Source organism: Cheilinus undulatus, linkage group 18 (genome assembly GCF_018320785.1).
Source record: "Cheilinus undulatus linkage group 18, ASM1832078v1, whole genome shotgun sequence".
Lineage (NCBI taxonomy): Eukaryota > Metazoa > Chordata > Actinopteri > Labriformes > Labridae > Cheilinus > Cheilinus undulatus.
In genome coordinates, this window is record NC_054882.1 from 2,992,552 (window position 1) to 3,018,522 (window position 25,971).

General features: G+C 40.7%; 1 protein-coding gene across 4 annotated transcripts in view; it reads right to left on the reverse strand.

Annotated features, from left to right (window-relative positions):
• Window positions 1-25,971, reverse strand: part of akap6 (A kinase (PRKA) anchor protein 6) — a 319,977-nt gene that overhangs the window by 252,423 nt on the left and 41,583 nt on the right. For all 4 annotated transcript variants that reach the window (XM_041812714.1, XM_041812716.1, XM_041812715.1 and 1 more), the window contains exons 4-5: window positions 23,212-23,503; window positions 20,201-20,372 (exon numbers count right to left, since the gene is read on the reverse strand). In XM_041812714.1, coding sequence (XP_041668648.1) covers window positions 20,201-20,372; window positions 23,212-23,438 — 399 coding nt within the window. In that variant the 5' untranslated portion in view covers window positions 23,439-23,503. The remainder of the gene's footprint in view (window positions 1-20,200; window positions 20,373-23,211; window positions 23,504-25,971) is intronic.

The window sequence follows — 25,971 nt, forward strand, 5'->3', positions numbered from 1 at the left end:
TGGGACGTCCAGCAGCGGAGCGTGAAGAAGTCAGGATGAGGATCAGCAACGGAAACTCCAAATCATCGTCACTCTGATGGAAAACAGTGGTCTGCTCCCTTCAGTGAAGAGTGAGTCTTGATCAGGTATCTGTCAAGGTAGGACTGGGCCTGAGACTCACCAATCCTGGACAGCATCATTCTCATTGGATGGTACATCGGAGGCTGTGTTTCTGCTCTCATGCAGCTCCGTCCCTGAAGACCTTTTGAAAAGTTCATCACATCGTTCTCGATCAGAGCATCAGGAGTGAAGTGAGTGTTTGATACGGTTCTTTTATCTCTCAAACGAGCGCGCTCCTTCATCAAAAACAGCCCCGAGGGAGGTCAAGAACAACCCCGAGGGCAGGAGGGCGGGGAGAGGGGCTCTGTTAACACACGCTGTCCAGGAAAGACACAGTAGACGCCACGGCGCAGCAGACTCACACAAAAACCAGTGTATTGTTCACCTATCCCAGGATCCTCCGCTAAAACGCTCTCATGTATGCTCACAGAGAGTTTCGTCATCAAAGCGCCGTCATGTCGTCCTGCTACAGCGGTGAAAATGTCACCGGTGTCTTTCAGAAGCTTCAATAATTCACAAACAGCTTTAATATGCTAATACACACACTCAGAGGCTGTGTCTGGTTGAATTAACGCCTCCTGTGTCGTTTCCATCTGAAGTCATTTGTTAGAAAATCTTCAGTCCAGTCAAACTGCTGAGAGCTAATGAGAGCCTGCGGCTCGGAGACACAGGATCTGGTTAGAGGGATCCTGAAGGACATCTTCTGTCCTGGTCACCTGGTTTTAACTCTTTAGGTCAGTTCTTCATGTGTTACAACTTTAGATGATGACTGTTAAAGCCAGTAAATAATCCCTTAACTCAAAGTCAAACAGGAAGTAAGGTAGGAGAAGAAAGAAGGGACAAAAAGAGATGATAGCAAACACACAGCATAAGCTAGATGGAGCAGGGACATGACGCACAAATTTTAGAAAAAAGCTGCAAAAGTGCTGTCTTGAATGCCCCTGTGGAAGATAAACGTGATAAAGTGTCCTCTTTGGTGCCATTCCAGTGTACGAAACATGACACAGTAAATCTAGGCTGCCCTTGCAGTGGACGAAATTTCACAATGTGCACTCTAGGGAGCCCTCTAGTCCTCTAAGACAGGGAGTCCCAAACTTTCCAGCCCTCGGCCCTCCTAAATAATGATGCCAAAGACCAGAGACCCTCATCATACCTGAAAGTACATGCCCTATTTGACATCATCTAAGCAGACGAAGTTTAGTTTCATGCCTTTTTTGATACCTTTCTCAGTTGACCAGAAGGATAAAGCACCCTCTGAGGGAGCCCTCGAAGTGGACAAAATTGGACACTGTATCCTCTCTGGTGCCATTCAAGTAGACAAAACATGATAAAGTGCCCTCTAAACAGACAAAACTGACAACATAACCTTCTTGGTTGCCCTCAAAGTGTGCAAAATTTCATTCATTGACTGTGCATTCAAAGGTGCCCTCTAGGTGGACAAAACTGAACACTGGGCCTTTTTTTGAAAGTGCCCACTTTGGTGCCATTTTAAAAAATGTCCGTCTTTGTGGATAAAACTGACAATGTGCTGTCTAGGGCAGGGGTGTCAAACTCAATCACAGCAGGGGCCTGATTCTGAATTTGGGTCTGACTTGAGTGCCTAAAAGTGTCTATATTTAACCATTTAGTGTCAACCTAAATGAGTTTGAGATTTAAAAGATCAACATGATAAGTTAAAAACTCAAAATCTGAGATCAAAGTCAAATTTATAAGTTTTAAAGGTAAAAACATGACATTTAAAGTAAAAATAACGTTTTTAAAAGGCAAAATATGGGATGGAATACTGAAGCCATGATTTTTTAACAGTCAAAACATGAGATTAAAGTCAAAATCACAAGTTTTAAAGGGAAAAAATGAGATAGAAGTCAAAGTAATGAGTTGAAATGGTCAGCAAAACTGAGATAAAAGTCAAAATCATGATATTTTACAATCAAAATATGAGATTAACATTGAAATTGTCGGTTTAAAATGTCCTAATATGAGATTAAATTTCAAACATTAAAAAAAAGAGATATAACTAAAAATGTGAGGAGTTGAAAAAGGTCAAAACATGACGCAAAGGTCAAAATAGGGTTTAAAATTTAAAATTATTAATCTAAAAGGTAAAAATATGGGATAATAGTCAAAGTTATGAGATTTTAAGGTTAAAATATGAAATAAAAAGTCAAAACCATAACTTTTAGTCATAACTGTGAGATGCAAAACTGAAAACATAGAGAAAACACACATTTCTCCAGTGTTCCTGACTTTTTATCCAACTATTTTTACTGTTGACTTTTTCTAATTTTTATGACTCAGCAAGTATATAATAAATCATCAAGGTTAAATTTACATTTTTATACTGGAGTAAATCTGTAGACCTCATACTGGTGGGCCAGTTCTAAAAAAAAAAATCATATGATCTGGTGGGCCAGGTATAACTGCACCATGGGCCGGATTTGGCCCCCGGGCCTTGACTTTGACAGCCCTGCTCTAGGGTTTCTTCAAAGTGGCCAAAATTTACTGTAGGCCCTCTTTAATGCCCAGTGAACAAATCTGACAATGTTCCACCAGGATGTCCTTTAACTGGACCATGTGCCCCCTTTGGTGCCCCTCCAGGAGGCAAAACCTGGTTAAGTCCTTTCTTGGGTGCTTTAAGTGGGCAGATTTTGAGGGGCTGTTTTACAGGGAAAACAATGTGGAAAACTCACTTCTGAGTATTTTTGCACCCATATGTGAGTATACAGAAAGACTTGAAAACTTGACAAGTACAGTGAGAGGGTAAAAGTCTAATCTCTGCAGTTTCAATGAAGGGAAATAGATGACAACTTCATGGCATCACTTTAACACCCAACAAACTAAAATTTCACCCCTCAGATCAGAAAAGTCAGAAACTGAGGACAGGAGGAAGACTTCAGGGATATTTTCAGCATTTTCTCTTTCAAAATGACGGACAGTTGATTGAGTGTGAGGGGCTCGTTAGGATAAAGTGTGTTTGTTTGAACCATGGAAAGCCCGTTAGTGTATAAAATCATCTTCATTTAGAAGACACTCTCCCTGAGAATAACACGCTTCTATCACTCTCTCCATCGTGTGATCTCACAAACGCGCGCTCCGCCGTCTTTTCTCACCCCGGTCACGTAGCGTCAAGACATGACCTGTCAATCACCGAGTCCATACATCCAGCAGGGTTTCTAATTGCCTAAAATCAATCTGAACCAAGTCGACTCGTGCTTCAGCTCCAATCCCAGCTCACCCTCATCACCGCCGACATCAAGGGCTTCAGAGCGCCGGCGTCCAAACCGCCCGCGACAGCTCGGCCTCATCCGCACCCATTCGATCTAATAACCTTCAACTCCTCCACCGCGGCCCATCAGCGCGGCGTGTTTTACCTTGGAGATCAAATACTCCGTGCTCCTTCTCCCCCTGGAGTATTCAAATTAAGCGGCTTCAAAGACGACCCGGACCCGCGGCTGAGATACAAAGACTCGTTACAGTCCCTTTTTCAAAGTGGGAGCTTCTGCACAAAGACGGCAAACTTAGGCGGGATGTTCTGACTCTGAACTCGCTGCTGCTGGACATTCAAACATGATGGAGTCTACGGGACTGCAGAGGAACCACCCTGGGTCTAGACACCCAAAGAAAGCCTCGGATAGACAGAATCTTTATGTTTCTATCACACAAACACTGAGAGGGAAAGATGAATGTGAGTCACACATCAGTAGACAGCTAAAGCATCTATGTCTATATCCAAGCTTTGCATCCAAAAGCATCGTTTAAAACACATCCTAACCCTCCTGAACACACCCTGAACATGCAAGATTCTCCAAAGTTTGGCAGGACAGGGTTGGTACTCTGATGGGGGACAGCAGCAATACTGTAGGTGTATCTGTTGTTGTCTTTCTCCTTGCACGACCACTATGTCTTGCAATGGCAGGGTGTCCCAATTTTTGTTGAATGAAAGGGTGAAGTGTCAGGGCTACATGGCTCTTCAAAGAGAGACTGCAGAGGCACACCCAGAACCAACTGTTGTGGAAACCTCCCAGAATGCTTTGCAAACTTGCAGAGTCCCATCATCACAGTTTCTTTACTGACTTCCAACATAACTAATAATCTAAAGCAGTGTCACTCAACCCTGCTCAACCAAAGAGCCAAATTGTTGAAAATATCCCTTTGCAAAAGCCTAAGTGGTGAAAAGAAGCAACAGAAATATTAAAGCTGGCAAAATAGGTGAAAAAGCTGCAAAAAGGTGGCCAAAAATTGGTGAACGAGGTAAAATAGGCAGAAAATGACAAAAACCTGAGTGAAAAGTGACAAATATGACTTACAGGTGGCAATCATGGTAAATCAGCGGCAAAAAACGTGACCAAAAAATGAGTGAAAAATGACTAAAATTGGAAAAGAACCAAAAAGGTGGGGGAAAATGAGTGAAAAAGAAGTAAATTGGCAAAAAGGTGGGGGAAAATGAGTAGAAAATTACTAAAATTGGCAAAAAGCAGCAAAAAGTTGGGGGAAAATGAATGAAAAATAACTAAAATTAGCAAAAAGGTGGGGGAAAATGAGTGAATGACAACTAAAATTGGCTAAAGTAGCAAAAAGGTGGGGTAAAACACTCCTTTCTCCACCTTTTGCCACCTTTTTACAGCTTGTTGCCCATTTTCCACCATTATGCTGCTTTTTGCCCATTTTAGTCATTTTTCACTGAATTTTCGCTGTTTTTGCCACTTTTGACCACTTTTTCCATCCGTTACTCATTTTTGTCAGTTCTCACATATGTTTGCCTCTTTCTGCCCGTATTTCCTACTTTTCCTCCCCATTTTTGCCCCTTTTTGCCTCTTTTTGGCCATTTTTGCCACCCTTACCTTATTTTTACTGCCACTTTAACCTTTTCAGCCACTTTTCACCACTTTGATTGTGGCTCTTGCAAAGGTATTTTTAAACTATTTGGCTCTCTGGTTGAAGGGTTGAGTAACACTGCCTTAAATCATCGTAAACTGGACGGTTAAACAGAAGACTAATCTGGTTCTCAGTTCCCCCAAAGTTACACGACAAACACACCAAGACTGCCTCATCAGTGAAACTCCTACAGAAGCTGCTTCTCTTCACTCTCCATCAAGAGATCATCGGAGAAATCTCTCCTTCATCACTGACTTCAATAAAAGTCAGAACAAAAGCCAGACAGGTGGAGCGTGTTTCCTTCTCGTCTCATCTAAGTAAGGGTGCACCTTCTCCATGTTGGAGGGTTTAGCCAGACTCCCATGGTGGCATTTCAACAAAAAAACAAAAAAAACAGGAGCAAAAACGTGCCATCAGTGTGACCATTGCCCCAGTAACAGCAGACTGAAAGAAGCTCTCACATCTGTGCTGTATTTCTGCAGGTCTCAGATGTTTGAGCACAATGTTGGTCCTGCATTTAGATATTTATCCTGACTGTCCATGTGCACACGGACTAGCCTAACATGGGATGTCCCGCCACAGACCCCCTCTTTGATTCTAGCAGCAGCAGCCAAAACACAACTGTGTCAGCTTTTCTTGTTTTTTTAGCGGCATCAGGCAGCCTAATCATCTAGATTTTAAAAAACAGAACCTCTTTGACACATTTATTTATCCATACACTGATTTTTACTCCTAAACCAACAAAAACTGAACATATAAGCAGTTTCGTTTTAGTGTCTTTCTTTCTTACCTTTTCACACTTCACAGATGTTTGTCCAACTAATAACACTTTCTTAAACTTTCCAGGTTCATAAATCTGAGTCCTCTGAGTCAGAATAAAATCCTCTGGTGATTAAAAAAGCTTCAAATTAAACGGCATCAGAGTTTCTGTCCAAAACTCCAAACTCACGATGGATCCCATGTGGGAATGGAGACCATCTGACACTCCTACAGTGAGAGGGTGGTTGACCTGCTTCTGGAGTGGGGGAGTCGGGGGGGAGAGGAGGGGTGACAACAGTTGGGGAGGTTATTTTAGGACTGACCTCACCCACCCACCCACCCCCAATAACACACCCAGACACACAAACACACTAAAACCACTCTCTCTCTCTCTCTCTGTCCACACCACACACACACACACAAACAAACAATCATAAATCCATCTCCAGGTTTTCATCTTCCCCTCTAAAGCCAGTCAGACATTCTGTAACAAGAGAAAACTAAAGTTAAAAAGGGAATATCATTGGCTGCTTCTAATTGCATTATTTATTTATCTGATAAATAAACCGTCTGTGCTGCAGACGTTAAATCTTTGACACCAAATAGATCCCTTCCTCTGCTGCAGCAAAACTTTCTGATATTTGACCTTGAGTGGGTTAAAAAGGTCATCTGAACTTGGTGAACCAGCCTCTCTCCTCACCTCCTTTCCTCGTCTCCTTTCCTCTCCTTCCCATTCCCATTCCTCCCTCCATGCTCAGAGCTGTTCCCAGAATTCCTGGCGTGGCTGCAGCGTTGATATCGGAGACAGAAATGTTCCCGACAGCTGTGAGACAGCTGAGCTGCTTCTGGACTCTTTTTAAATAAAGCTCTGTGGCTTTGAATCAGCGACAACCCTGATCAGGTTTCAAAGCTGAAGGGTTAAAACATTCACTTGTTTATTTTTTTACTTTAAAGTTTGGATTAAAAGGGGAAGCGGGAGAAATCAGTTCTTCTCCTCAGCTAAAGACTCAGTTATCCAGTGTAAAAAGAAATAAAAGGATTTTGGAGTTCATAAATAAGATTAAAACATTCCTAACTACTGTCTCAGCTGCAAACACGCCTGATGCATCGGTAATTATTAAACAATGATGTGGCCTAATGTGGGAGAGGAGGCCTCATGAGTAACAGAGGAGCTGCAGAGGTGAGAACAGGATCAGCAGAGCCAGCAGGGGTTCATGGTGCTGCGTGCATGTGGAGCTCCTGATGTGGAGGCGAAACTGAACACAGCTGCATGCTTTTCTTATTAAAACACCTTTGTATAAACTACTTAATAACTGTTTTATCATGGTTTTAGCCAGTTGCCTTTAAGTTGCCTTTTGCCTATTTTTCCCACCTTTTTGCTGCTTTTTTTTTGTACCAGTTTTAACTCATTGAGTGCCATTGACGTATATATACGTCATTTAAAAGCCAACGCTTGAGTGCCATTGACATATACTAGTATATACGTCAGCGTTTTTTCGGCGGCTGGCACAAGGGGGCGCTCTCACGCTCCCTGTGAGTAGTTTTGGGGCTTCTGGAATACGTAGTCGGAACACTACGGTCGTAAGCGACGGTAGATCAAAGCCACAGAGATCAGAGGTCGAGACCCTGGGGTCAAAGAGCAGAGCAATCGTTACAGAGGTAATCTAAGCTAAAAGTTCTAAAATAGACGCAGGAAGAAACTTTAAACTTTTGCCTGAGAAATCGCTTACTCACTGAAACTGACACTGAACTTAACGACAGCGAATCCAGGGATCAGCGTGGTCATTCATCTGCCTCGGCCGGCCAAGAGGCTAAAGAATGCCACGAGGTCTCCCCCGTGCGTCAGAGAAATAATGCAGCCTCTCGCCAGCTGGATACAAACAGCGACGACACTCCAGAGATGGACTTTTCCGACCCAGACTCTGAGGAATGGCTGCTGAGTGAGCGGATCTTGTTCTCTGTCCCAGAGCGATGGAGGTAAGTTAACGTTAGAAACCCACTGATTATTCAGCCAGATTTATCCAATGAAACATCACTCATGCTCCTGTGATTTCAGAAGCAGACTTGAGAGAAGAGCAAGCCCCATGTAGTTCTACAACACCGTCTGTTGGCAGAAAAAGAGGTAAGAACAAAAATATTTCTATATTACAGATTATATATTTTATATATATATATATAAAACATATTTTATATTATATAACTTCTATAATTTACGGACAGTGCCAGGGGACACGCGAGCAGGAGAGGACGTGGGCGTAAAGGGGGTCACGTGGAGGCCGTCCAGTTCCAGAGTGTGAATGACAGTGCCTGGAAGCATTGTTATTTATTTTATAATAAAATAACATTTGTAATACAATTTTCAGACGTCTTTTATGTCATTGAAGGCAAAATTATAACATTCAAATCACTGTTCTGCTTGACAGACTCTCTTTCACAAAAATGCATTTTTCTCAGCTTTCGAGAAAAAAAGTGGTCTTTTTGGTGAAACTAGCCTCTCTTCAACTTCAGATAAATTAAGAACGGAACTAGCTGCAAACAAACCTTTTTTTTCCATGATGAAATAGAGTTTCTTCTTTCGTTTGAGCTATTTGGTGATTTCAGAGTTATAGTACAAAATATTCTGTGGATCTTGAAAGATGATTCAAAATGGCCAAAAACGCTGGCACAAGCCACTTTCCATTTTATAAAAGGGCTGGCACTCAATGAGTTAATCACTTTTCATTCATTTTTTGCTACATATTTGCCGCTATTTGACCATTTTGCCGCTATTTGACCATACTTTTGTCACGTCTCACCCATTTTTGCTACTTCTGCCCTTTTTTGCCACTTTTCTCTAAATTCTTTGCGAATTTTCACCAAGATTTTGTCAATTTATGCTTATTTTCCCCTTTTTTTGCCAATTTTTGCCACTCTTTTTACCACCTCTGACTTACTCTTATTACCACTTTAACCCTTTATTGCCATTTTACTTAGCACTTTACTTAGCACTCTCCTGAGTGGGCGTGGCTTCAGCTCATTAACAGACACGCCCACATCATCCTGGAGCAGATTTTACTGCCTCATTTTTCATGATTTTGAAGTTAATGTTCTATACTTAGAGATGTTTGATTTGACTGAAACTTGACCTGGAGGTTCATAACACAGTGAGCTGTCATACATCAAACCTAAACACTGATTAATTTTTTTACTTTACAGGGTCTTTAATGGATTTTTCAAATCACAAGAGGTGCAATGTCCCTTTAAGCTGAAATGAAATGAATATCAAAGATGCATTTCAAATATTTTAATTTAATTATTTTGCTGCAAAGATGTCCTGGTGCATATTTTACACACAGATATAAAGATGGATTATTTTTATTTGTGCAGAAACTGCAAAAACTCATACTCATCAATCATGTTTATACTCTTTCAGTAATCATTTAACATATTTTTTCTATTAAAAAGAGAATAATAAAGTGAAATTGTTACTCTGTTATTCCACAAATAACAATAAGATCACAGTATAGGTGAAAAATAATTGCAATTCAACATTTTTCCAAAATTGTTCAGCCCATTTTGTAAAATTGAACAGTCGTTAACTCCTTCTAAACTTTCAATCTAGTTTGGTGTTCTGTCTCAAAGGCCAGTAAATGTTTAGATTTCCTACTTTCCTGGAATGCATCATGTTTCTAATCCATAAATTCAATTTACAAGGTTTTTGAACGTAGAAATGAAGGTGCTGATTTAGCAGACATCTCTGAAAGGCTGATTGTAGCTCCACTTTTGATCCAAATACTCCTAAAGGAGATAATGAGGCTATAAACTATGCAGCACACAGAGTCTTAGGAAGCCATTAATACCCCTTTAAGAAGATAGAATTTGTGTTTTAAGATTGAATGTGCACATGTGCTTGCCTGCATGTGTGCATGTGCCTCTAACATTCTCCATGCAGCTGTTACACACCGCCCGCCTGCAGCCGCGTGCTAAAGATGGCTGAGAGGCTGGCATGCCGACACACTCACACAGAAACAGTGGTTGCATCACCATAATCATGTCCAACAGGCGCTCTGTGGCAAGGTCAGGTTATAGAAAGATGCCCTGCAGGCAAACGCATTCTAAATAGGACGGAGAGGAGGAGAGGGACACACAGAGGAGAGGAGGATAAAAGACAGAAACAAAGTGAGAAAAGAGCAGCGAGGACAGGATGAAGGAGGAGAGAGATCACCGCAGGCGTGAATCAACTTTCAAACAGCCGCCTGTGAGATCTGTCTGCTTCTGTCGCAATTAAGTCCAAAAACGTCCAGACCGGCTCTGACCTGGACGCCGAGAGTCGAGGTAGTGTCCAATCAGACGAGTCTAACAGGCTAGAATGAGCTTGTTACATAAACATATAGCTGTCTGCTAAAACCTGAGTTCTCAAATGGTGGGTCGGGACCCAAAAGTGGGTCACAGAGCTGGTCGGGGGGGAACAAAATATCTGGAAAAGTCCATGATGAGCTTTTATTTTGAAGGAACGGTCTTTATCTATCTGTTTACATACATCTTATTTCTATCTAGAGTCCAGCTGTCCCATTTTGTCTTTAGAAACATTCAGCTATGATTGAAAACATGTAGATATTTGAGTCAGAGTTTGTAGGTAAGGAGGTGGTGAAGGGTCCTGATGCTAAGGCAGTGCTCTAATACACAATCATTCACAGGATCTCACAGACAGCTCTGCAGACAGCTGCAGAAACGTCTGTAGCTCCCAGATAAACATGCTAATGTGTTCAAAATCTCCAACCTAAACCCGTGCTTCTGTCCAATTTCAAGTCAGAAGTATGACTTATCATAAAACTGCTTTCTGGTTTATTAGATATGCCTTCTAAATTTGCAAATTCATCTAATTTATGGACATTTTCTGGCCCCTGTGGCAGATTTCTTTTATTTCTTACATGCAATTCAGGCTTCTTTATTTTGCCATTCTTATCATAAAATCAGATGAAGTCTATCTGGACTTGTTGGGTGAATGTGGATCATGTTAAGTGTAGAGAGATATTCTAGACAGGAAATATGATAACTACTCTTAGGTAGATCTGTTTATAGTTGTAAACATCTAGATTAATAACAGGCCTGCAGCCAGTCGAGAGGATGGGGTTTCTTTCTCCAGAATGTGGTCTTGTTTGCAGTTTTTCCTTTCATTTACCTAAAATGTAACTTTCATCCTCAGACTAGAGGGCTAAAGTGAAAGTGCAATGTAAATCTGTAAGGGGTGAACAGTTTTACTGCTTCCATGCATGGACAGGAAAAGAAAAAAAAATCACTGCAGGTCTCAGATGGTGTTTGATAGCTCATGATTATTATTATGATAAATTAGCAAATGATGCAAAAAGGACAAATCATGTTGGTTTTTACAACGCAAAGACAAAACACTGCAAGTCGGACATTTGGACACATTTCTCCTCTGTGAGTAAGAAAGTAATCAGCAATAATAATGACAAATGGACTCTCTGGGGCGCCAACAGCCTTCTGGTTCTGCCCCAGTTTCTGACTCTATCTACAGCCCTACCTCCAGTTAAAGAATAAAAGACCCCAAGTAAATCTTAAAAACAGAAAGGAAACGGACATTCTGTGCAACAAATGTGGAAAGGTTAGATATAACAAGGCCAAAAGTTGACTCATGTGGGATCATGCTCTGTTGTTCCTGGTTGGAGTCCTTCATTGGAGTACTTCTCCTTGCAACTGAACAAAGAAACACAGAGTAGTGAATCTCAGACGTTTTTAACCACAGCTAAGGTCAAGCCAAAATCTCAAGGCACGCCATTTTCACATCCATGAAAAATCTCCTTCAACACGTCTTACATTATCTTTGGTTGATGTATAGTTTTAATAAGGTACTGTTCTTCAGATTCAGACTCGGACACGCCTCTCTACACCATCTGGAACTCACTGAATTAAAGAAATCAAATCCACTCACTCCTACGGGCAATTTAGTGTCTCCAGTTAATCTGATGAGCATGTCATTGGACCGTGAGAGGAAGCTGGAGCACCTGGAGAGAACTTCACACAGGAAGGACTCCAAATCACATCTTCAGTTCTTCACTTTGAATATAAAAACACAAATTAAAATGCATTTTCCTCCAATAATGTCGGCCATTACGTTCAGCAGCAGCCACTTAGGCCAAATCATCTAAAAATTATATGTTCCCCCACTTTGGTGTAATACTAACTTGTCACCACAAGAGGGAGCCGTGCACCAGAGAATGAGCTCTCTGTCCTGCAGCGCTTTTATTTTTTTATTCAGACTTTACTGAACCAGGTTTGTCCTGCAGATATCAGGTAAAATTACCAACAGCAACAGAAATGCACATTTTTAACAAAAGCACAGAAATACTGGGACACAGACAGGACCCAGAGATGTTAGTATTACTATAGAAACAGTCAGTGAGAAGAAGTTACTGCAGCAGAAAACCTGAGAAGTTTCCTTTTCTTCCAGTTTGGACTTTTGAAACAATAAACAAATTAAAAGCTCAAAATCGAAAAAGGATGTGATCTCTACATTTTTAATAATATTTTAGCTGAAATAGTCTGCATGTTCTTAAAGCAGCGGAAATGATTTTAATATAAAACCTAGCGAATTCATTCACTAGGCTGAACTGGGATCAAGAATTGCATTCACAAGTGTCTCGGCCATTACATTACAAACACAGATCAACCAAATCCTGAGCCACAGAGCAGAAAACCATCGGTCAAAAACACCCACAACCTGATGCACCTTCCTGCAACACCTTCAGTCTAGGATTTAGAGACCAGGTCCTGCAGACACCAGTCTTCCTGCAGATTCCAGGCTGCAGGAGCAGCAACCTGAAACTCATTTTACTCATTTCAAGATGAAGATAGCAAAAGTAAGTGTTGAGACTGAGTCACAGAGAGGTAACTGGGGGATAATGGAGGTCAACAAAATCATGGTTGATTGTAAAGTTAAGCTGTGATATCCATACTTTATATTTAACCTGAGAGAATAACCACTCTAATCAATGAAACAAGTCTCTTTTTTAAATCACATGAGTAGTAAAGTGTTACTCAACTCTGTTCAACCAAAGAGCCAAATCTCTGAAAAAATAACTTTGAAGGAGCCACAATCTAAGAGGTAAAAAGTGGCAAAAACAGCTTGAAGTAGCAATAAAAATAGGTTAAAGGTGGCAAAATGGTCAAAAAGTAGCAAAAAAGGGGTGAAAAGGGGAAGAAAAAGTGGGATAATGGTCAGAAAGTAGCAGAAATGGGTGAGAAGTGACAAAAAATGAGTAGAAAGTGACTAAAATGGGCAAAAAGCAGTCAAGAGTGGCAAAAAAAGATGAAACAAGTGGTATTTATTGGCAAAGCATAGTTTAAATGGGCAAAAAAAGTGGGAAAAAGGGCAAAATGGGAAAAAAATTAGAAAAAAAAGGAAAGAAGTGGTATTTAATGGCAATGGGTAGCTTAAATGGACAAAAAGTTGCAAAAAATTGTAAAAATTAGCAAAAAAGTTAGGGGATAAAAGGGATATCTAATGATGAAAGGTAGCTTAAATGGGTAAAAAGATGAAAAATGGCCAAAAAAAAAAAAAATTAAATAGGGGTATTTAATGGCATTATAACAGAATAAGAGGGAAAGGCAGATGTTTAAGGACATTTGCAAACCAAAATATCCAAAAATATTAATGTTGAAAATATTTAAAGATTAGACATAAATGTTTGAAATGCTGTTTTTTTCTTTTTTTCAATTTAAATCCTATTTATGGGTGGGGGTCCACTGAATGAATAATTTCTTCTTAGGGGAGGCTCACTCTCACACACTCTGAAAACCCCTGCTCTACATGATCTTCTCCTCCTTACTTCTTCAGCATGTTGAGAGACTTCTGCCACCAGAGGGAGCTCTAGGGTAATCTCATCCTGGAAGAGGCAGAGTGAAGCTCCTAAAATATTTTCAGTGCAGCATTAGTGGGAAGTACACCAAGTACATCTAAAGAGCTGATCTCACACTTTCCTCTCTTTTCTGTCTTTATGCTTAACAAAAGAGTTTCCACAAGGGTTGATATCAATTCTAGGTGCCTTTACTTTAACTCGGTTAAAGTAAAGGCACCATAAATACTACACCAGTCCTTCTGAGAGGTAAATACTCATCTATAATTCACTATATGGACAGAGGGATCTGCCCAATCATCACCTAGCTGTGCAGTCTCAAACATCTGTGATCCTAAACGGGTTGAACTGAGGAGCACAGTGACTGTGATGATGCCACTTTGCAATAAGACGGTTGGTAAAGTTTCATCCCTGCTGGATATCCCACAGTCAACTGTCAGTGATATTATTAGAAAGAGGAAGAGTTTAGGAACAACAGCAACTCAGCCATGAAGTAGAGTGGGGTCAAGGACTGCTAAGGTGTTTAAAAGTGTCTGAACTTCCTCTGGCATCAATGCAAACACTAAAACTGCAGCAGGAGCTTCATGAATGGGTTTTCATGGCCGAGCAGCTGCATGCAAGCCTCACATCACCAAGTGACTGACCAATCACGCTTCTCTTTTTGCAGTCATGGGTGAGTCTGGGTTTGGAGGATGCTGGGAGAGTGTTACCTGTCTGACTGTGAAGTTTGGTGGAGGAGGGATAATAGTATGGGGCTGTTTTTAGGGTCTGTGCTACCCCTTATCTGAAGGCCAATCTTAATGCTTCAGCAGACCAAGACGTTCTGGACAATGCTATGCTTCCAGCTGTGCCCCAGAGCACAAATACTTTTGTCCATATAGTGTATTTTAACTGGAGTGATGTGAAATGCACATAAACTCTACAGCCAAGGGCACAAACTAAGTCAGAGTGACATCAGACAACTGCACGACAAAGACGTGGTTGTTATTCAGTCACTCATGATGAGTCTGACGGCATCACTCCTCAGAGCCAGGCTGTCATCCTGCTCATCCTATAACCACAGAAACACCAACACAGAGCTCTCACAGTTACGTAATGTGAAAACAAACAGATCCTGATGCTGTCACATTACATGTTCTCCTGTTTGTCTCTTAAACGTCTGTCTCTGTGAGAACAGCGCAGACTCTGTCAGCTCAGACTGCTCCATCCGTCACTGACTGGTTCTCTGGGTATGTGCAGTGGGAACACGCTAAAGCACATTTATAAAGTTAGTGTATCAGGAAGTGACTCAGCCAAAGACAAGCATCTCTGACCGGAAACAGAGAACATCCTCCTTCTCATCAGTGAGGAGGGGAGAGGAGAGGAGAGGAGAGGAGAGGAGAGGAGAGGACGGGAGGAGAGGAGAGGAGAGGAGAGGAGAGGAGAGGAGAGGAGGGGAGGAGAGGAGAGGAGAGGAGAGGAGAGGAGAGGAGAGGAGAGGACGGGAGGAGAGGACGGGAGGAGAGGAGAGGAGAGGAGAGGAGAGGAGAGGAGAGGAGAGGAGAGGACGGGAGAAGAGGAGAGGAGAGGAGAGGAGAGGAGAGGAGAGGAGAGGACAGGAGAGGAGAGGAGAGGAGAGGAGAGGAGAGGAGAGGAGAGGAGAGAGAGCAGCTGCATCCTGAGGTTGGGCAAACTTCTGAGTCACTCTGGTTAAAAATACAAAGTCATCAATAAAAGATAGTCTGCCTCTAAGCAGAATAAACCAACATCTTTATGAACAAATCAGCACTTTGTTTGATTATCATATGTATGATAGTAGAACGAGAACACAGCGCTGTGTAGAGGCTAGCTGGGGATTCCCTTATAACAGATTTGTTTATTTGCATAAAAACATTTTAAAAAGTCATAGAAGAGGAAGATTTTGTTTTATAGACATGAAACGAGCAAAGTGAAGTATAACAGCTCCCTGTGTAAAACAATAATTCTGGTGCATATTTCAGAAATGGCAGTAAAAGGAGATTGCATTATAGCTGGATTTTAATGTAAACTGGCTTTTTTTCATTTAAATATTGCTGTTTTTAATCATTATGTCTTATGTCTACGTGTTAGAGCCAAAGAGCTGAAATAAAGAGTCGGAGCAAGACTTCAAAAGTATAAATACATGGATCTGTTTAATATTGATGCATATATTTTAGTTTAGTTTAATCATATTTTGACTTTTAATTTCATGATTACAAATTTTATTTCATATTTTGACCTTTTAAACTCATGGTTTTGGCTTCTTTCTAATATGTTTGCCTTTAAAAAAAATATTATTTTTCAATTTCAATTTCATGTTTTGACCTTTTTGAACTAATAAATTAACTTTTCTCAGATTGTGAGCCTTCAAACTTATCTTTTTAACTTTTTAAATGTCAAAATCGTTTATCATTAGTGCTATGTTTATTACTGGTGAAAAAAGATTGACAGTTTCTGGTTAAAAAAGGCAACCCTGGGGAGCAGGTGGCCTAGTGGTTAAAGGCGCTCCCCATGCACGCAGGCGGTCTGGGTTCAAATCCGGCCTGAGGCCCTTTACAGCATGTCTATCCCCTACTCTTGACCCTGTTTCTGACTCTGTCCACTGTCCTCTTCTATCTAATAAAGGCACAAAAATGCCCAAAAATAAATCTTTAAAAAAGAAATTAAAAAAAAAGGTGACCCTGTTAGGCCCTGAGGTTAGACCTGAATCCAGAATCCAGCCCCTGCTGTGATTGAGTTTGACACCCCTGGTCTAAAAGGTCAAACTATGGGATTATGAAGTCAAAGTTTAGAGTTTAAAATATCAGGTAAAATACAAAATAATTGGTTAAAAAGGTCAAAATATCACTTAAAAATTCGATTTATGAAAGTAAAAGCTGAAAATATTATGAGAAGTCAAAATTATGAGTTGAAATGCTCCACGTATGAAATTAAAAGTCAGAATCCAAAGTTTGAGTCGTAATTGTGAGATGCTAAATTGAAAAATGTGAGATTAAAACACAAATTAATTTATTTTCCCACATCCCTGACTTCTTATCTAAATATTTTTACTCCTTACTTTTTCAGATTTTGTGACTTAAGGATATCTCAAATCATCAAGGACAAGTTCACATTTTTATACTTGAGGAAATCTGCAGACCTCAGACTGATGGACCAGTTAGAACAGAAATATGAGATCAGCTTGCGGGCCGGATTTAACTGTTCCATGGGCCGGATTTGGCCCCCTGGGCCTTGAGTTTTACACCTGTGGCATAAATTTAGGTTCTTCATTGCATTCAACCTCAATAACAACAGAAATATCCACCTGAAGAGTCAACTTTTCGCTCTGTGACTAGTAGACGATCAGAGTTTTATCCCTACAACACAGCCCCTTAAGTTTTCTGTGTCCACAGTCTTTTGTGGATGTGCAGGACAGATTCTCCTCATCACCTGATTGGCTTCTTTCTCTTATCTGTCAAGCAGAAATGCATGTCTGTGACTAAACCACAGGAGGTTTATGCTTTAAACCAAATCAAAGCATGCACTCACATGCCAAAGCAAGAACACAATCATGTGTGGTTCTCATGTGAGCTCTGAAACCTCACAGTCCTGGAGGACAACAGTAACATTTGACTCTCTATCATGAGAGGTATGAAAACACCCTCAGCTCTTAAAGATTTACATGCCTCAGTGAAGGAAACTTTTGAATCTATCCTGATGAAAACTAGCATGTTATGTCCTCTGTATGTGAAGATGAGGAGGTGTGAGGTTTGATGATGAAGGACGTAACAACGGCTGCTCCGTGTCTGCGAGGCTCCAGTTACATAAATAAAAGAACGGTCAACCAAGCAGGCGCCCCGTGGAAACTTATCATTACATAACAGCGAGGCTGACGGGAGAGGAAGGGCATCATGGGTAATTTTCAGCCTGAGGGTAGAGAGTGGAATCGTCTGATGATCCGTCGTCTTCATGAATGTGACACAAAGCTTCTAAGAGGCTTTCAAGCCCGTTCGAAGGAGAGTTAGTAAACTTAAACTGACTTTAAATGTTAAAAAAGAAAAAGAGAAGCTGCTGGAGGAGAAAACGCCAGAGAAGACCTGCTGGGAGATTTAGAGTCAGTTCAGGAGGAAATGATGCTGTCTCAACTTTTTTGGTCAAAAAATTGGAAAAAAGGGATTTTTAATGATTAAAGGTACCTTAAAAGGGGAAAAAGGTGAAAAAGGGCAAAAATAGGGGAGGCTCACTCTCCCACACTTTAAAAACCCCTGCTCTACGCAGTTGAGTTTTTTCTGCATTAAAGAAAAGTAAATAATGTTCAGTCTCCTTGATATCTCTTGTAAAGCGCTACGTTCTTTTCACCTCTTAGATTGTGGCTCTTGCAAAGGTATTTTTCAACAGTTTTGCTCTTTGGTTGAGGGTTGAGTAACACTGCTCTATAGCATAGTCCCTATAGTAACTATAAGTCTATCCATTTTGCTTCATGCACAGCAGAGGTTAGCGAAGCAAATCACCTTTTTTCTGGTTTATGGTTCTGCGCCTCCCCTGAAGCTCTGTGGCGCCCCCCAGAGGAGGCCCGCCTCACACTTTGAAAACCACTGGTGTAGCTCATCTGCAGAGGTTTCTGAGGATTATCGAGTAGAAAAATCTCAGCTATAAAGACAAAGAGGAAACTAAACATCTCAGCATCACAGACTGTTCTCAGAGTTTAACCTTCCTCAAGGCAGAGCAGCTGCTGCCAATGCCGCAACACGAGTAAACGAGAATCACAGCCGAACTCTTTTACGCCTCCTCACACCAGTCACATTTCATTTCAGTTCACAGAATAAATACAACCCTAAAAACTGAAGATGCTGGCTGATATTAAAGCTGCAGCACGACCACTTACAGAACTATTGTAAAACCAGGGAACTTTGTGTCTTTGTTTGTCTGCAGAGTGAGTAACTGGCAGCTTCTTTAACAGGATGTACAAGCATGAGAGCAAGGAGAAAGATTACCGTGACCTTTCAGAGAATGTATCATCTTTTAGAGCAGGGGTTCTCAACCTTTTCAGCCAACAACCCCCAAAACAGAGGTGCCAGGTACCAGGAACCCCCACTGTGCCTGAAGATGGTTGAACACAGCCATGCACATTTCAGAGCAGTCATGTGCAGAAAAGGCTGTCTATGGGGGGGGGGGGGGGGGGGGCTTTGGGGGGCCCAGCCATGAAGTCAGCAAAGTTATGGTCCATTGTAATATTAGTTTGTGATAACCACATTTATTTTACTTATATAATAGCCACTGTCATCAAAGCATTTTTTTTAATTCATTTGTGCTGTATCAATAGTCATAAAAATGGGAATCCCTTAGGGTTAGAGTAGCAAAAATGGGCATAAAAAGTGGTAAAAAAAAAAAAAAGACTAGCAGTGATAATATTGGCTTAAAAGTGGCAGAAATGGGCAGAGAAAGGGTGGTGAATGGGATTAAAAGTGGGCTATTTTAACTGGTTTAAACTGGCAAAAATGGCCATGACAGATAGTGAAATGTAGTAAAATTGGCAAAAATAGGTGCAAAATGTGGCAATAATGGGTCAACAGAGGCATCAAAAGGTGGGAAACATGATGGAAAGGGTTTAAAAGTGACAAAAATGTCTTAAAAGTGGAAAATATATGCAAAAATTCATTGAAACTTGATGCAGATGTGTCAGAAATGATATCAAAAAAGGCAAAAAGTGGCAAGAAAAAGTGGCGAAAACAGGTTAAAAAGTGGCAAATTTGGTGAAAGATGGGAAAATGGGTACAGGGCAGAAAGTGCAAAAAAATATTATTAGTTTTTTTTTAACGCTATCTGGCAACCCCCTACCAGTGTCTCACGACCCCCAAGGCAGTCCCGACCCCAATGTTGAGAACCGCTGTTTTAGAAGACAAAATGTGAACTCATAAGTCCCAACAAATCTAAATTTGCGCCACATTTTAAACCATTAAGGCCTTGCTGCACTTCGCCTCATCAACCCTGGTCCTGGACTGCTGTGGCATCCTGATGGCCATCATCCATGCCTTCTCCAGGCCCGTGCCCCATCTCTCCAGGTATCCTCCATGCACCCCCCTCCACGATGCACATGGCCATCAGCTGATTCCTCCCATCCTCGCTCTCCTGAACATGTCAGCATTAGACGCACGGTCTTGCCAACAATACACAAAAATGCACGGAGAAGAAGTCATCTAGTAAGACCAGGAGGACTAAGGACTGAAAGACTGACTGCACAGCATGGCCCTATTTCATCCTTTGAGCTGCACGGTAGGTCTGAAGATATCAAAGGTTCGTTGTTGGTGTCTAAAATAATAAAAGTATCCATAGTAGTAGGATGGATTTTTCTGTCCCCACAGAGTATAACATGTCAACTGAAGTTGTTGCCAAAGTTGTCGTTTATTCTTTCATTTTCTTGACAGTTTTTAGTCAGATCAATAAAATAATCGACCTTTTCTAATTGCCCGTAAACCTACAGAGCGTTCTGATATATGCAATGCTTTGTGGGAGTTCCTTAATGTCTCTAACAAACCTGACCATGTACAGTTTGTCGTATTAAAAAGAGCAGCTGTACCTCAGCATGACTTTCGTCACCTTAGACTCGTCCTACACGCTGAAGCAGCTGTTCTTACCTTGAGCTGCACCAGGTGGACGTCCACGTGTCTGTTGTCTCCGTCCTGTCCCACAGAGTGCGTGAGCTGCGTGACTCTGTCGCTGGTCGCTCTCAGCCACTTCTCGATCTCTGGGAGGTGGAGGACGACCTTCCAGTCCGCTCCGGTGTGGAGAGGCGGAGGTTTCTTTGACCTGAAAATGACAAAAATGAAACATGAGACCAAAGTAAAGACATAAGGTTGCTCTAAATATTACTTTAAAGTAAGAGATCAGATGGCTACAAAGTTCGCAGAGGGTTGACTTAAACACTGAGCCTTACCTCTGAAACACTGCTCTTAGTGAAATTTTAGCTCTTTTAATTTTTTTAGCATTAGAATCCCAACAGTGTGGTTGAGTCTAAACACAATTCCCAACATAACTGAGGCCTTTTTTTTTATCTAAGAGCTCTGATTTCATTGGTTATGACCAACAGTGCAGCAGCAAACAACAGCAAGCAAAAAAATAGCATGAGATTTGAGTGGAAGAATTTGCAGCTAGTTTTAACCTGAATCATTCATCTGGATGGACATGATTAGTAAGATTGCAAAGGTGTTCTGGAGAGGGAGAGCCCTTTTTTTAAGATTTTGTCTGCTACAAAAACCAAGAGAGAAACTAGCACCACAGCGGTCTGAGATGTTAACATCCTGCCAAGCATTTCCTGCTGTATTTCTCTATGTGCAAAGATGCATCTGTAAGAAAAGAGCATGGGTTAAAGCAGGGGTGTCAAACTCAATCACAGCAGGGGCCGGATTCTGGATTCAGGACTAACCTGAGGGTCTAACAGGGTCACCTTTTTAACCAGAAACTGTCAACCTTGTTTCACCAGTAATAAAATGTGGGGAAAAAACATAGCACTGATGATAAATAACTTTGACATTTAGAAAGTTAAAAAGAAGTAAAAGAAGTTAAAAAGATAAGTCTAAAAGTCAAAATAACGAGTTTAAAAGGTCAAAATATGAAATAAAATTTGTAATCATGAAATTAAAAGTCAAAATATGATTCAAAACTTTAAATTTTGCATCCAAAAGGTCAATATGGGGTTATGAAGTCAAAGTTTGGAGTTGAAAATATTAGGTCAAATACAAAATACTCAGTTAAAAAGGTCAAAATATCACTTAAAAATTAAAATTATGAAACTTAAAGCTCAAAATATGATATGAGAAGTTAACTTATGAGTTGAAATGCTCCAAGTATGAAATTAAAAGTAAAAATCCTAAGTTTTAGTCTTAAATGTGAGATGCTAAATTGAAAATGTGAAATTAAAACAAATTATTTCTCTTCCTGACTTCTTATCTAGATATTTTTACTCCTTACTTTTTCAGATTTTGCGACTTAATAAGGATATCTTAAATCATCAAGGAAAAGTTCACATATTTATACTTGAGGGAATCTGCAGACCTCAGACTGATGGACCAGTTAGAACAGAAATATGAGATCATCTTGCAGGCCGGATTTAACTGTTCCATGGGTCGGATTTGGCCCCCGGGCCTTGAGTTTGACACCTGTGGGTTAGACCGATGATTTTCATCATCTAATTTTGTTTGAAAAATCTGATAGCAGATAAGAGCAATCAGCCAGCAACAGGCCAAAGAATTTACACCAGGAAAACAAGCTGCACATCCAGGAACACTGCAAAAACAAAAATGCTAAGGTAAAACCAGAACTAAAAGTTCCTACAAGTGACTAGACTCATAGAAGTGAGCCAGAAAAAAATTCAGAATAAAAACTTTTTGCACAAATGTAGGGAGGATTCACAGAAAGGCTAAACAAGTCTTGTGTTTAATCTTCATCAGGGTCCCAGTGCAAACATATTCTACCAATGTAGGCATACATATCTGCAAAAACAGAGTTAATATGGCTCTCTATTCATCATGTTCCTGTCTATCCTGGCAGGGAGATGCATGCACCTTGTAGTAAAACTAAGCAACCCTTCTATTCTTCAGATTCTTGGCACGTGAGACTAAACACACATGCAGGGAGTCTGACAGCCCTGACTTGTTAACATGCACACCAAAATGGAATCAAGCTGTGAAACTAACTTTACACAGCCACCATGGATTTAGGTTGAAACAGCAGTGACAGTTAAACATCTCTGCAAGGAAGACAATATCCCAACTGTGAAAGCACGTGGGGGGTCCAGAGGAAAGGATGATTTATACTAATGTTACAGAAGCCCACTGACCTTCACCTACGACCTCCGAAATCTAATCAGGTCATCATGAAGTCAGATGGAACATTCATGCAAATTTTGAAGGAAATCCTTCCAAGCCTTGTTGAGATATCAGGCTCACAAGAATGACCTTGATGGATTCTTTCAGCCGTGGCTGTTGCTGGCATGCAGGCATAAAACTGCATTTTGCAAATAATATTCCAAAAATGAACAAATGTGCTCAAAATAACAAAAGACTCAATGTGGTGCAGGTGTTACTCATAATGCAAACTGTGTGAAACAGGCTTAATATTGATGAGCAAACATAAAGGCCTGAAGTTTTTTTGCACAATTTTCTGGATTTGCAGCATTTTTAGATTTTTGCTGTGGCCAGTTAAATAATTTTTTTGCCCTGTTTTTGGCCTTTATTTTATCTGCAGTACATTTTTGTGCATTGCAGTTGTTGTGACTTTTGTAAAAACTTATCTCATTTGCAGGCAGGCAAGCTTAGGTCACGTTTTTTTAAAGTTTTGTATACGTTTGCATTCAAACTGTCAGAATTTTCCAGGTTTTTTTTCACCATGTCTGTTCTACTTAAAAATATTGGGTAAACTGACCTATCACTAAGCCCCGCCTTCCAATGCCATGGGCCAATCACATTCATTGCAGCTATACAATGCACTCCAGCATCTGGCTCATAAACCTCACTAGAAAAGCCAAGAAATATTGATTTTTCTTGTCAAATTCAGACAGTTATACCTGAGAAAAATGGTCATACAGGATAAAGCTAACACTGATATGAGGTATCCTGACTGACAGGAACAAAGAGCACTGATTGGTTACCTTCTGGAGGGGTCTCGCCCCATGCCTCGGCTGGGGCCTTGGCCAGGTGACAAGGCCCCGTCCTGGGACTGATGGTCCATGTCAGGGCTAAGGGGGGCGTTAGTGACATCATCGTCGCCGGCAGGTGTGGGAGAGGCGGGGGTGTCAGGGTCCAGGGTTGGGGTGACAGAGGTGACCATCGGGGAGGGGGGCTCAGGGGCCATGGGGGACAGAGCGGCGATGCTCATGGTGAGAGAGAGGGTGAGAGAGGTTCAGGTTCCTGATGCAGGCAGCCGAGCTTCATTAGAGAAAGCTGGAGAGAGAAAGAGACAGAGAAAGCATGAAGTTGACTTTTTATTTAAATTTTTAGGTTTTATATCAAAATACTTTATCTATCTAACTAAACTAGGGTTAAAATGAAGGAAGTTTTTAGATGGGAGCAGGGCTGCATCGGCTTGTTGACATGCAAAGCAGGCGACTGCTTAGGGTCCCAGACCAGAAGGGCCCCCCAAAGACTGGAGACTATTGCAACTACTCAAAAAGCTCAGCATCTCTGCTTTTACATCACACTGTTTTTCCACTGTGTTTCAGCAACTACCCGATTTTTCCGGCTGTTCTCACACCTGCCATCTTCAACCGCTGTGCCTCATCTGAGTAAAGCATCTGATTGGCTGAGTAGCATCAAGTGTAGCCACAGTAGAGACAGGAGAAGCAGCTCAGGTCAAACAGATCACTGTAAATGTCAGAAAGCTGCAGGACGTTCGTTAGTTCTGAAAACAGGAGCCCAGGTGTGGTTTGGATGGCACCTTGGTCCTGATGCGGACCAAAGATGCCTTTGACTCTTTTACAGCAGCGTTTTCAGCAGGCCTGGAACTCGTGTGACTTTGGAGACTTAAATGATTAAATCCACACCAGTAAACCCAATATTGCATATGCAGACCTGCTGATTTCTGACCTTAGCTCTAAGAAAATACAACAGATCTACATGCATTTGTAAGATCTAGTTTAAGGTGTTTAATCAGGATTTTAGTTTATATGTGCAAAGCTAATTGACAACCTCAGAGCAGACAAGGCCTTGCACCCCTCCTAAGATCATCTGTGACCCCTGAGGGGTCCCAGGTTGGGAGCCAATGCCGTAGATTTTTGTAACAATGAATTCTACAAAAAGGCCAGCAATAAAGCAGATATACATATCTTCAAACTACGACTAGTCCAATCTGTTCGGCAGCATCTGAACATATCAGACGTGCATTTCCTCATCCATGTCTCTCTGAATGAGAGGCTTTGGTAATCAAGAATAAATGCATCAAAATACAGGTACTTTTTGTCAATATGATTGCCTTAAGCCACGGGTGTCAAACTCAATCTCAGCAGGGGCCGGATTCTGAATTTCGGACCAACTTGAGAGCCTGACAGGGTCAACATTTAACCATAAACTGTCAACCTTATTTTCAACAGTAATAAATTATGGGGGGAAAATTAGCACTGATAATAGATTATTTTGCGGTTAAAAGAAGTCCAAATGATAAATTTAAAGGCTCAAAATCTGAGATAAATAGTCAAACTTATTAGTTCAAAAGGTCAAAACACAACATTAAGTGTCAAAATAATATTTTAAAAAAAGGAAAATATGAAAAAGAAAAAATGAATTATGTTTTAAAGGTCAAAATGTGAGATAAAATTTTAAACTATGAGGCTTAAAGGTCAAAATATGAAATTATAAGTCAAAGTTAGGAGTTGAAAAGGTCAAAACATGACATAAAATTTAAAAATTAGTAAAAAAAAAAATTAAATATTACTTCAAATTTTAAATTGTGACCTAAAAGGTAAAAAAAAATGACACAAGTCAAATCTGTAAATTTGAAAAGGCAAATATGAGAACTTACATGAAAATAATGAGTTAAAGTCAGCATTGTGAGATGCAAAATTGTAAAAAATTACCACATCCTGACTTTTTATGTAATTATTTTTAGCCTTTGTTTTTTCAATTTTTCACTTCCTGAGGATTTTTTAAATCATCAAGGTTCAGTTTACGTTTTTGTACTGGAAATCTGCAGACCTCAGTGGGCCACTTATAATAAAAATATGACATGATCTTGCAGGCCGGGTATAACCGTATAAGCCAAACATAGTAGAGCCTCATATTGGTCTTTGTCTGGAGCCTCTAAATCAGTAAAAGCAGCCCAGGCTAACATGACAGCTTCAGACAGCTCACAGTTGTATAACAAACACTGCTCACACTAATGCAGCTGTGGACAAAAGCTGCTTCTGTTACTGCACCATTGTTTGTCTTCTGGTAATTTTCCACCAAGAGCATGATGGGAATTTAGCTCAGAGTTAGTCTGTAAATAAAACTCTGCAGGATATCCAGTCAGTGCAAACTCTTACTGCGACAAAAACACCTTCAATGATGTCAAAGGTCGTGCACAAAGTCTTCTCTTTACAGAAATCCTCACTTTACATGTCTGAAACCTCAAAAGTTTTCATTAAAGAAAAAGGAAAGCAATGCAAATTTAAGGGAAAAATTACAACCAAAACTCTATGTCTGTCTTTAAGAATCTCCTCTGCAGGTCCTTCAGTCTGCATGAGAAGAAAAATTTAGTTGCGTCATTATTTTCTCACACTTTCTCTCTCCCTCATGCAGGCTGTCACAGCATGGCACTGCACACGACACAGAGTTCCCATGTGAGTGAGAGTGTCCCCTAGTCTTTGCTCCTGTTTCAGCACCACCACACATTGCAATTACACTAACAAAATGTTTTATTCATTCTATTTTTTCTC